The sequence below is a fragment of the Hyla sarda genome, chromosome 7 (genome assembly GCF_029499605.1).
Source record: "Hyla sarda isolate aHylSar1 chromosome 7, aHylSar1.hap1, whole genome shotgun sequence".
NCBI classification, from domain to species: domain Eukaryota; kingdom Metazoa; phylum Chordata; class Amphibia; order Anura; family Hylidae; genus Hyla; species Hyla sarda.
The window spans coordinates 27627760-27640177 of NC_079195.1; the positions used below are offsets into that span (position 1 = coordinate 27627760).

General features: G+C 37.4%; 1 protein-coding gene and 1 long non-coding RNA gene across 11 annotated transcripts in view; one reads left to right on the plus strand and one right to left on the minus strand.

The window, feature by feature from the left end:
• LOC130282075 (uncharacterized) overlaps window positions 1-7199 on the plus strand; it is a 58395-nt gene extending 51196 nt beyond the window's left edge. The window contains exons 3-4 of the long non-coding RNA XR_008846237.1: window positions 5464-5659; window positions 7077-7199. This is a non-coding gene — a long non-coding RNA (uncharacterized LOC130282075). The remainder of the gene's footprint in view (window positions 1-5463; window positions 5660-7076) is intronic.
• LOC130282073 (alpha-2-macroglobulin-like protein 1) overlaps window positions 1-12418 on the minus strand; it is a 137209-nt gene that overhangs the window by 97038 nt on the left and 27753 nt on the right. For all 10 annotated transcript variants that reach the window (XR_008846234.1, XR_008846236.1, XR_008846235.1 and 7 more), the window contains exons 5-10: window positions 11332-11352; window positions 11005-11164; window positions 8839-8923; window positions 8350-8449; window positions 7093-7207; window positions 2440-2549 (exon numbers count right to left, since the gene is read on the minus strand). Coding sequence is in view for 7 of the 10 variants with exons in the window: in XM_056529944.1 (XP_056385919.1) it covers window positions 2440-2549; window positions 7093-7207; window positions 8350-8449; window positions 8839-8923; window positions 11005-11164; window positions 11332-11352 (591 nt within the window). In the remaining 3 variants the exon portion in view is untranslated. The remainder of the gene's footprint in view (window positions 1-2439; window positions 2550-7092; window positions 7208-8349; window positions 8450-8838; window positions 8924-11004; window positions 11165-11331; window positions 11353-12418) is intronic.

The window sequence follows — 12418 nt, forward strand, 5'->3', positions numbered from 1 at the left end:
ATATGGTTCCTGAAGACCTGGCAAAAGAAACGCGTCGAACCTAGACAATGTGAACTGCATCCTTGATCTACACCAGGTTTTTCTTTCCATTTGCACTTTTTTCTATTGACCTCTCTTAAAAAAGATATATAAGGCAATGCATGCATGCAAAGTGTAAATGGATTCCTGTGAGAAAGGAAAAATGATACTAAGTGAATAACAATCACGGAACACTTGTATCAAATATATCAAGTATGCAAATGGATAACAAAAAAGAAATAAGTGCATATTTAAATATACCAATATGATAAAGGTCATAAGTTGCTGACAATCGCATTATAGACTGTGCATACTAAATACAACTACAATCAATGATTACTAATGCCTGAATCTCATAAAATACTAAATTGGATAATATCCCTACATCTGCATTTGGCTCCATATACGCTGAACAATATGTGTGACCGCAATACAATGTGAACAGAGTCTTTACGTACTCAGAGGTTTATATGCAATCGTCCAATCACACCTGAATCTATTTGTACATGAGTAACAAAAAGACTACAAATTGTGTGAAATATGCATGTGGTGATTTATTGGTATTGTGATGATTGATGGGCTCACATACATAGTAATATACTCACTATAAGTAATAGTGAAGAATCGAGGTGTATGAATTACACCCTGAATATTCACTATATAGAGCTCTTCAGTGCAGTGAATATATACACCTCAGTATAATAATAATTAACAGATAACACTGTATGAATGAGGTGCTGTGGTGACTGTGAATGTCTCATGGAGAGGGTTAAAAAAGGCTGAGACATGAATACACCAATGTGAACATAAAGCTAAAACTTAATAACGCAGAGTGGATATTAGAACTACAAAAATAAAATAAATACGAGGACGAATAACTAGGACCGTATATGTTTATATGTGATTTAAATTAATCCCAATCGGAGAGTGTTATACAGTGGAGGATATACGCCTTAGCCGGTGAAAAAACGATTTATTTAAGAACCTCAATCTGAAAACTATTCAAATATCACAACCAGTAGGAGTGTGAATGAGCACCTACATAAGGTGTTGAATATACGCCCAGAAGGGCAATCAACCGGCAGCAGTGTGAATAAGCACATACAGAGGGGTTTGCACATACACCCAGGTTGACGATCTACTAGCAGGAGTGTGAACAAGCGCACATATAGGGTGTTGGATATACGCCCGGGATGGCGACTAACCCTATGTACTAATGAACAAACCCATGTGGAGTATAACAAATATATCGCAACCGGCATGGATGTGAACAAGCATATAGCAATATGGGATTAATTGCAATTAAACACAGCACTATGAGCAATATATTACGGAATTGTTGTTGTATTGTACTGGTATTCCAATGTGGATGCGTCTATTACATACTGAAATAAGAAAAGGAGAATAACGCAGGCACAGCGGCTACCTATGTGAATAGGCACCGATACTGAGATTGATCAATAGACCTTTAACACACAGGAACTTATGAACATTGTTTGAACTTTCAGAATCATTACGGAATTATGAACATTGTTTGAACAAAAAGTATATTATATACACTGGTGGCGGTCAAGAAAAATTTACCATTTATTATTTAGTTTTTTTGTACGTTTTTTAAGGATAAATTAAAATTAATATTTTAAAGGTTCCCTTTACGATTATTCTTTATATATATATATATATATATATATATATATATATATATATATATATATATATATGAGGGAAGGAAGCTTTATAAAGGGGTAATACCACCTCACCTATGTTTGTTTCTAGTGATTATAGCCAGATATATTTAAATGTTCCTTTTTCTAATCAGATTCCATTTATTAAATTTAGTTTTTTTAAATTTCATTTTTTAGTACATTATTATGGGGGCAGCCATCTTGGTTGAGCTGTTTTTTACAATTATTAGAGATATGCTTTACGGCAAGCCCCTGGACATAGACACAATAGACTGGAGGCGGTTCTATTTACTTCTATGGGAGAGTGTTGCGGGCATGGTCTGTGACCAGTGTTTCATGATTAGCCTTTATACTTGTGCCACCTTTCACTATAATCCTCCTGTCTATGATAATAGTGAAGAGCCCGCTGAAAAGATTTCTTTACAGAACATTTGACAGAAGTATAAGCTTGTTATTAGGCTTAGTGGTCTGATTGAAAATGGCAAGATTTCGGGATTATTTCAAAAAATTATCTTAAAAATAAGTTTTAAATAAAAACTTGATTAAAACAATAAATTCCTTTCAGACGACACATTTGGAATTATTAAAGGATTTGTTTTATTTGCTTGTCTCTTTCTTTCATTCTTATAGACTTTAATAGATGGGGCCTCTTCATTGGGGACCTGCAGCCATCAGAAGTGTTGGAAATATCAAGTGTAATTGGAATAAATAAATTAGATATTCTACCATTCCTCACCGTTATACCGTACGTGAGTCCACCTTTGTAAAAAGAGTCCATGTCTTCAAATGTCAGAAATACGGCTATAAAAAAAACTGGAACGGATCGGGTGGCGGAAGCCTTTACCCCTATAAATAGAGCAAATTGTTGATCAGTGATGGAAAGTGAAAGGGGTCGAGAAAAAACACGAAGGATAGAGAGAAGTAAAGGCCACGAGGTGGTTATGACAGTGAATGGATTATTATAGTAGTTATAGTCTTGTATATAGGAGCAGTATTATAGTAGTTATATTCTTGTATATAGGAGCAGTAATATAGTAGTTATATTCTTGTATATAGGAGCAGTATTATAGTAGTTATATTCTTGTATATAGGAGGCAGTATTATAGTAGTTATATTCTTGTATATAGGAGCAGTATTATAGTGGTTATATTATTGTATATAGGAGCAGTATTATAGTAGTTATATTCTTGTATATAGGAGGCAGTATTATAGTGGTTATATTATTGTATATAGGAGCAGTATTATAGTAGTTATATTCTTGTATATAGGAGCAGTATTATAGTAGTTATATTCTTGTATATAGGAGCAGTATTATAGTAGTTATATTCTTGTATATAGGAGCAGTAATATATTAGTTATATTCTTGTATATAGTAGCAGTATTATAGTAGTTATATTCTTGTACATAGGGGAAGTATTATAGTAGTTATATTCTTGTATATAGGAGCAGTATTATAGTAGTTATAGTCTTGTATATAGGAGCAGCATTATAGTAGTTATATTCTTGTATATAGGAGCAGTATTATATTAGTTATATTCTTGTATATAGGGAGCAGTATTATGCTAGTTATATTCTTGTCTATAGGAGGCAGTATTATATTAGTTATATTCTTGTATATAGGGGCAGTATTATAGTAGTTATATTCTTGTATATAGAAGCAGTATTATACTAGTTATATTCTTGTATATAGGAGCAGTATTATAGTAGTTATATTCTTGTATATAGTAGCAGTATTATAGTAGTTATATTCTTGTATATAGGAGCAGTATTATAGTAGTTATATTCTTGTATATAGGAGCAGTATTATAGTAGTTATAGTCTTGTATATAGGAGCAATATTATAGTAGTTATATTCTTGTATATAGGGGCAGTATTATATTAGTTATATTCTTGTATATAGGGAGCAGTATTATGCTAGTTATATTCTTGTCTATAGGAGGCACGATTATATTAGTTATATTCTTGTATATAGGGGCAGTATTATAGTAGTTATATTCTTGTATATAGGAGCAGTATTATACTAGTTATATTCTTGTATATAGGAACAGTATTATAGTAGTTATATTCTTGTATATAGTAGCAGTATTATAGTAGTTATATTCTTGTATATAGCAGCAGTATTATAGTAGTTATATTCTTGTACATAGGAGCAGTATTATAGTAGTTATATTCTTGTATATAGGAGCAGTATTATAGTAGTGATATTCTTGTATATAGGAGCAGTATTATAGTAGTTATATTCTTGTATATAGAGGCAGTATTATAGTAGTTATATTCTTGTATATAGGAGCAGTATTATAGTAGTTATATTCTTGTATATAGGAGCAGTATTATAGTAATTATATTCTTGTATGTAGGAGCAGTATTCTAGTAGTTATATTCTTGTATATAGGAGCAGTATTATAGTAGTTATATTCTTGTATATAGGGATCAGTCTTATAGTAGTTATATTCTTGTACATAGGAGGCAGTGTTATATTGGTTATATTCTTGTACACAGGAGCAATATTATAGTAGTTATATTCTTGTATATAGAAGCAGTATTATAGTAGTTATATTATTGTACATAGGAGCAGTATTAAAGTAGATATATTCTTGTACATAGGAGACAGTATTAAGGTAGTTATATTATTGTATATAGGAGCAGTATTATAGTAGTTATATTCTTGTGTATAGGAGGCCCTATTATAGTAGTTATTCTTGTACATAGGAGCAGTATTATAGTAGTTATATTCTTGTATATTGGAGCAGTATTATAGTAGTTATATTCTTGTATATTGGAGCAGTATTATAGTAGTTATATTCTTGTAGATAGGAGGCAGTATTATAGTAGTTATATTATTGTATATAGGAGGCAGTATTATAGTAGTTATATTCTTGTATATAGGAGCAGTATTATAGTAGTTATATACTTGTACATAGGAGCAGTATTATAGTAGTTATATTGTTGTATATAGGAGCAGTATTATAGTAGTCATATTCTTGTATATAAGAGCAGTATTATAGTAGTTAAATTCTTCATATAAGAGCAGTATTATAGTAGTTATATTCTTGTACATAGGAGGCAGCATTATAGCAGTTATTAAATACAATCCAAGAGAGATACACCAGGCACAGCTTGCTGCTTAACAGGTGACTCCTATACAAATACTCAGGAAGAGCTAGATTCAGCTGGTTTTGTTCCAACATGTAACTTCTTCCGGCCTCCTCTCAGGAGGAGGCCAAAAGAAGTTCCACGCCTCCTCCGGACATTACCTCGTGAACCCTGCCTCCCATCTGTTATTCCCCCACCTGTCTGCACCATTCATGTCTTTAATGGTACACTCACTCCCCTCTGGATCAGACGGGTGAGGTCTCCCATATTTTTAGCAGCCGCGGTCCGTCCGCATCTCTATCTTCACATGCCACCGGAACACAGAGAACAGCTCTCTGTCTTTCTAACCTGCCCCGCTTCCCATTTGGATAGCCGGGCCAACTATCCTATTATGCCCTGGCATCCACAATATAGGATTTGAGGATTAGATGGATTATAAGATTTTGTGCACTTTAAGTTTTTTTCCCCGCCAGGTGTCCGCAAGCTACGGTGACACTGCATGTATATTATGTTTGTATGAAAACAAAACATTTTTTTATTCCACCCGGTAACTTGTGTTGAGTTTCGCAGGCTTTTTGTGTATAAATGAGTCATCATTGGATCTGACGAAGAGGGGGTCCCACCCCTCGAAATGCGTTATACTGATTTTCTCTAATAAAATTCACAGTGATTAACCAACCGCATCGAGCCTGGCTATTTCTTCACATGACCATGATCGGAACCTCCAACAGTGAGCGGACACAGAGGAGAGAGCGCTTCAGTACACCGTTTTTTTCTCCCTGAGAACTAGTGTCTCGGGAACCTTTACCATCTCTGTGATGTATTAAGGAATAAAGAAATCATCTTTTGTTACGGTTTACCTGGTGAGTAACCCGTCCTTTCTATTCTATTAGAATTATTATAGTAGTTACTGTATATTCTTTTATATAGAGGGCTGTATTATAGCAGTTATATTCTTGTACATAGGGGCAGTATTATAGTAGTAATTATTATTATTATTTTTTTTAACTACTCATTTAAGGGCAACTGTAATGTCCGTTTTTGTGTTTTTCTGTCTTGGGGTCTGTTCAGACTCTAGTTTTTGTCTGAGCAGTTTGCTATTCTCCCTGGCTGGGGAATAGTTAATTCTCTGAGCCAATTGCAACTTGGTGGTGGCTATTTATACCCAAGCTCTCCTGCACTCTGGTTGCTGGTGATTGGTGCAATGCCGACTATGTCTTCTTTGTCATGCACCTTGTATTTATGTTGTAATATTTCTGAATTTTTAACCATTGTTATTAGTCTTCTTTATTATAGATTTTAGTCTGTGTTACATTTGTCGGTTTTTAGGAATATTGTATGCCCATTCTGCTTTTGCCTTGTATCTTAGTCTGTGTTCAGACTGTCAGTATCCTGAACTGTGGATTTTGATTTTGTGGAGTCTGTTCAGATTCATCCGTTTCCCAGTCTAGTGTTCAGTGTTTTTTATTTCTGCTTCCTTCTAGGCCAAAATCTGATCACACGGGGGAGTGTGCCCGCTGGCTAGAAGTCTATCTAGAGTTAGTTTTTATGTCCATCCATGATGGAGTGGGGAGTCTAGTTTGTTCTCTGTATGTGTCCAGAGTTGTTTGCTGATCTTTAGAGTTTATAGTACATGCATTGATCATAAAGTTCATGATTACTGCTCTAGTGTTTCCTCTGTGCTTTATCATTGGTTTATAGTGCCCTCTGTGCTGATCTGTGTCCTCTGAACTTATTCTGTTTATGTTAATTATCTTGGTCCAGTGTGAACAGTGTCCTATGTTCCTGATCAGTTTGGTATTTAACATTCAGTTCTTCTGTTCATCCCCTGCATTTCCTGGTCTCTGCTGTTTACTCATTCCATACCTTGTCTTGTTTATTTATTCATATCTGCCATTTATCTGGATTCCAGTTTCTGAACTGTTTGTTAGTACACTATGTTCGGGCCCTGTTTGTGCATTTATATTATGTCTGGTTTTGGTAGTTATCCCGTTATGTTTGATATCTGTCTTAGGCTTTGTTTTTTGTTATTTGTTTTACGCCCATTGCACTTTAGCGCAGGTAGGGATCGGCGCCGTGGTTGTCGATCCGTTGTTTAGGGCAGAGGGGCAAGTAGGTAGGGAGAGTGTTATTAGGGACAGCTTAGGGCTCACTCTCCCTATCCTCTAAGTCAGTCATGACAGCAATAATAAATACAAGTGTCTCACCTGGATTAAAAAAATATCAATTGTATAATTTAGAAATGATGACCATACTTTGTTGTTTATTCTCTATCTCTAGAGCTGGTATTGCCTACCTGTGGCCTCTGACACAGACGCACTTATCTCAACACTGTAAGAAATATAACTAGGATTTCTGAGTTGCAACTCATTCCCATCTACCATAGTCTGGAAGCAGCCGGTGACATCTGTCTATAAAAGTAAAGAGATCACGTAAGAAGGAGAAAGTAACAATTCCTGAAATACTATAACCATTCAATAGAGATAAGGGAGTTAACTGGTGTCTTTAATTATTAATATGGAAGCTCAACACCCAAGGGACAGAGACAATTTTCATTTTAGTGTTTTTGCTTTTTCTTCCTCGCCTTTTTAGAGACAAAACTCTTATTTTCCATCCACAGACCCATATGAGGCTTGTTTTAGTATGGCCAATTGTACTTTGTAATTACACTTTTTAGTTCACCATAAAATGTACCACAAAGCCCAAAAAAAGTATTATTTTTAGGGGGAGATATAAAATTAAACTGTACTTTTGTACCTTTGGGAGGGGGGTTTGTTGTTACATTGTGCATGTCATGGTAAAAATGACAGGTTCTCTTTCTTCCGTAGATCAATTTTATATAGTCAATTATATAGTTTTTCTATTACTGTGCAATTTAAAAAAATATTTAACTGTAAGAAAATGCATTTGCCTAAAACCATCCTCTTCTGACCCTTATATCACTTTTTATTTTTCCATATTCGGAAATGTATGAAGGTTCATTTTTTTTACACATCAATCTGTTGTTTTAGTTGGTACTGTTTTTGTTTTAACAGGACTGTTTGATCATTTTTTATTCATTTATTTCTGATATATGGTGTGACCAAAAATCAGCATTTTTTTAGTGTTTCGCTTTTTTTTTTACGTGTATGCCATTTACTGAGCAGGATCATTAACTTATGTTTATTTTTATCATTAACCAAATATGTTTATTTTTTAAATGTATTTATTTATTTGTAAAATCGGAAAAATAAGGGTGATTTTATTTTTTATTAGGGGAGGACCTCTTGTATGATTTTAGAAACATTTTAAATGTTTTATTAAATAACATTTTTTTACATGCAATTATTAGATTGCATTTACAGGAGGTGGTAGTGGGGTTAGAGTCAGGAGTCCCCCACACACATTAGATGGTTGGCTGGTCCTGCTGTAAAGGGCCTTAGGTCAAGATTCAAACCGATGTACCCCCCCCCCCCCCCCAGCAGCCATGTTTAACATTGGCCAAAACAACCATGCCCATCATTCAAAAACAATTTCACATTCTTATCATGTAATTTTTAAAGTGTGAGCTCACCTGTCCATTGACCTCAGTACAGATCCCATTTGGTACCCCATAAGGCTTACGGCAAAGTTCGGCATATATTCTTCCTTGCACCCCTTTCCCATATGTGTATCTACAACAAAATGATTAAGATAAAATTATGTTTAATAATCTCTATAATGGTTTAAACCAATATAAGGGTGGCGCCATGAGGCTTGGAGTCATGAAGCTTCATTTCTCTATTTATAAAATCAGATACCTAATATCTACCACATGAGAGATGATATTCAGCAAAGTAAGATCTGTAAAGATACTGAACAAAGAAGGGGTGCTGACAGATCTGAGCTCTGAAAGTGCCGAATAGTTAAGTGCTGCGTTCACAGAGCATGCATTGTATGTGCCGCAAAAAAGCTCCCAATCCATACACCAAACACATTCCCAACAAATCCATGTTTTTCAAGTCCTGTACAACCCTTTAAAATGTATTGGCTTGTCTACTAAAAAGGAGTGTGGTCAACTTACTTTCCACAAATTTTCAGTGGGAATGTAGGATCCTCGGCAAAAATTGCAGATGGATTTTGGATGGTGACTTCAAAACGGGGAAGCACTGAAACATGAAAAAGACAATCTAAGTATGAGGAAAAGTCATGGCTGTTCTTGACCCTTGTATGATGTAGGAAAAATGGTGGACAATTAAAAAGATTCCCATTGGGAGTATTAGATTCCTATGACCCTTTTTGCTGAGTCTGAGTGCCTGCTGTACCCATATAATACAGTTTAGGCCACAAACCAATAAATGAGTCCAGAGAACTAACCACATAGATATCAGAGGAAATTCTGCCAACATCTGGACCATTCATTCGACTCTAATTAACCAAAAACAGGAAGGCTCCTTTTACTGGCTTTGCATATTGGAATGGCCCACCAGCTAAGAAAGCCTGAAGGTCCCATCCATTTCTCACGCTGATGATGGGGGTGGCACCTGTGATCTATTGGCCGCTCCCGTCTGAAAATTGTATCCAAATATTGTTCCAAACCACTGAGGGTTAATTCAGGCGCAAGCAATGGAACTAGGTATATGCAGCAATGCTGGTGAGTGGCTTATAGGAAAGTAGGGTCAATGTGAATAACCAAAGGTCATTTATTTCAGAACAACGCGTTTCAACGCCAGAGCAGGCATCTTCCTCAGGTTCCTGAACCTAAGGAAGACGCCTGCTCTGGCGTTGAAACGCGTTGTTCTGAAATAAATGACCTTTGGTTATTCACATTGACCCTACTTTCCTATAAGCCACTCACCAGCATTGCTGCATATACCTAGTTCCATTGCTTGCGCCTGAATTAACCCTCAGTGGTTTGGAGGATTTATTGGATTACAGAACACCACGAGGTGGTGGAGAGGGACCGGCTGCACTTTGGACACATTTCTATACACGATCACCAGAGTTGTGCCTGCTTGCCAGCACAACCCCTTGGGTAAGCGCAATTTATTATTATATGCGGTTCCTACCCATCATTTATTGCACTACGGAGCGCTCTCTGTGTTTTTTTGTTTTTTTGTATATCCAAATATTGTTGAAATGGTCGAGACTTTGGACTGAATTAGCTTGGGCATATCAGGGGAAATAATTCTAGGAGCATAGCCTACAGTTATGAAAGAAAGTGTATTGATATCCATCTTTAAACTATGGCTACCTATGTCCTATCAAAAGGTTGTTGGCCTGTGTAATGCCCCAAGGGGTGTGCAGCCACTGTGCCACCCAACAGTTTGACTTGGGACCAAACTTGGGAGTGGAATCTAAGTATTTCCATGGTTTTCACCCTCTATCCTGCTCAGAGATGTGGAAGCTCGACTTCTGCTGCAGAGAAAATACCAGGTTGATACCTTAAGAGTGGTCCAGATTAGGTGGCAGCTGGTAAGGCAAGCCAGAACACCCTTGTGCTAAGCACCAGGGACACGGGGTGGATGGGGTATGTAGTAGCGCAGCACAGCTAAGTATAAAGTAGCAGAGCTGAAAGGGTGTTATAGTAGCGCATAGTCTGAAGCATAGCAGAGCCAAGAAGATCAGATGCAGCTAGGTAGTGCAGGCTTGATAAGAGCAGGAATAGTCAACAGTCCAGATCATACACATGAGAATCAGCAAGGTACCGAGGAATAAGACAGAGGCAGCATCAGGAAAACAGACACAGGTAAGGACCACAATATATCTGGATAGAATTCAGACACATTTTCAAGTAGTAAACCACACAAATGCTCAGGCAACAGAAGATGGTGAAGGAACCTTCTATATGTGGTACCTGACAGGGATTAGTGAAGGAAACTTTGGAGAAACACATACTGGCCTATTAAATTAAAGCCAGTGCTCACGTGCGGCCCCTAGAGTCCATAGGAGGAAGCCCGGAGCCTACAGTGGAGATGTGGAGCAGAGAATGCTGCTGGGCATTGGTGAATGCCAGAATACACAGTACGCTGGTGGATGCCAACCTCCAGCGTTGCAGACTGGTCAACTAAAGAATCAAATACCACAACAGCAAGTTATGAACTTCATAGTCAACCTCTGATTAGCTTGCCTTTGTACCTTATTGGCCCTGTTATGATGTCAAACCCTAAACCCACCAGAAGACCTTCAAATCCCTGGTGGACCAGTTTGATCATGAATATTTACTTGCACCTACTGAAAACCTACTTACCAGCCTCTTCCACAAGAAAGGTCATCAGTGCCAGTCCATTCTCTACACTGAGGGTATAGTTACCCAGAATAGGATCTAACATCAAGTTGAAGCTCAAGTCTGCAATGCACATTTTGGTCTTCACGTCCAACCACTGAAAGATGCGGTTACTGTATGGATCCTTATAGGCAAGCATAAAAGAGATAAAAGGCTTAAGAAGTACCTGCTAAATTAGCAAACACCATCTTTACATAAGTCACTGGATATACTGGGAAGTGTAGTTTGCCAATAGCTCAAGAGGCAGCATTTAGAGACCACTACTGTATATTCAGTATCACCATAACTCACCTTTAGGTCCACAACATCGTACTGTAAGAGATAAAGAAAGAAAAATAATACACTACATATACTATACTGTATATAATACTATATACTTGCTTTGTATTGAATACAGTAGTAAGGATCCATCAGTTATTCTAATATATAGGAAGTGGTACTGTGCAGTAACCTACCAATACAGGATATGTCATACTGAGGACATCTTTTCCGTGACCAAAACCAAGTCAAGCACCAATCTCTTGTGTTGGAAAAGCTTTATAGTCATCAAAAGTTGGAGCCACCAACACAAAGATATATCAACCTTTAGAAGAAAACGTTTGAATAGTTTTCTTCTAAAGCGGACCTGCAAGCAGGTTTAGGGGTATACAATACAGGCATGGCCTGAATCCAAACATATCTTTTATAAGTTTATTGACTCCTCCAGCGCTAAGATATCAGAATTTAAAAAGTTATGCAAAATTAGACTGTTAAGCCCACTGGGCGTTCCCCTCTGTGGATATATTACAGGTGAGAGTCGGGGACTACAGTGCTGCCTAGTGGGTGCCAGTCAGGGGTAGGGGGGTGGGTAGAGGAAATGACAGCAGTGTGGTCAGTGAGTGTCGCCATACAGCAGTGTGGTCAGTGAGTGCAGCCATACAGCAGTGTGGTCAGTCATTGTCGCCATACAGCAGTGTGGTCAGTGAGTGCAGCCATACAGCAGTGTGGTCAGTCATTGTCGCCATACAGCAGTGTGGTCAACAAGCACCGCCATACAGAAGTGCAGTCAGTAAGTTCCGCCATACAGCAGTGTGGTCAGTGAGTGTCACCATATAGCAGTTTGGTCAGTGAATGTCACCATACAGCAATGCTGTCAGTGAGTGTCGCCATACAGCAGTGTGGTCAGTGAGTGTCGCCATACAGCAATGCTGTCAGTGAGTGCCGCCATACAGCAGTGCAGTCAGGGAGTAGCCCCACACATCAGTGCTGTTAGTGAGTGCAGCCATACAGCAGTGTGGTCAGTGAGTGCCGCCATACAGCAGTGTTGTCATATAGCAGTGCAAAAGATTTACCTTGACATGCCCAACAGTTGAGATATAAATACCCCACTTAAAAGCCC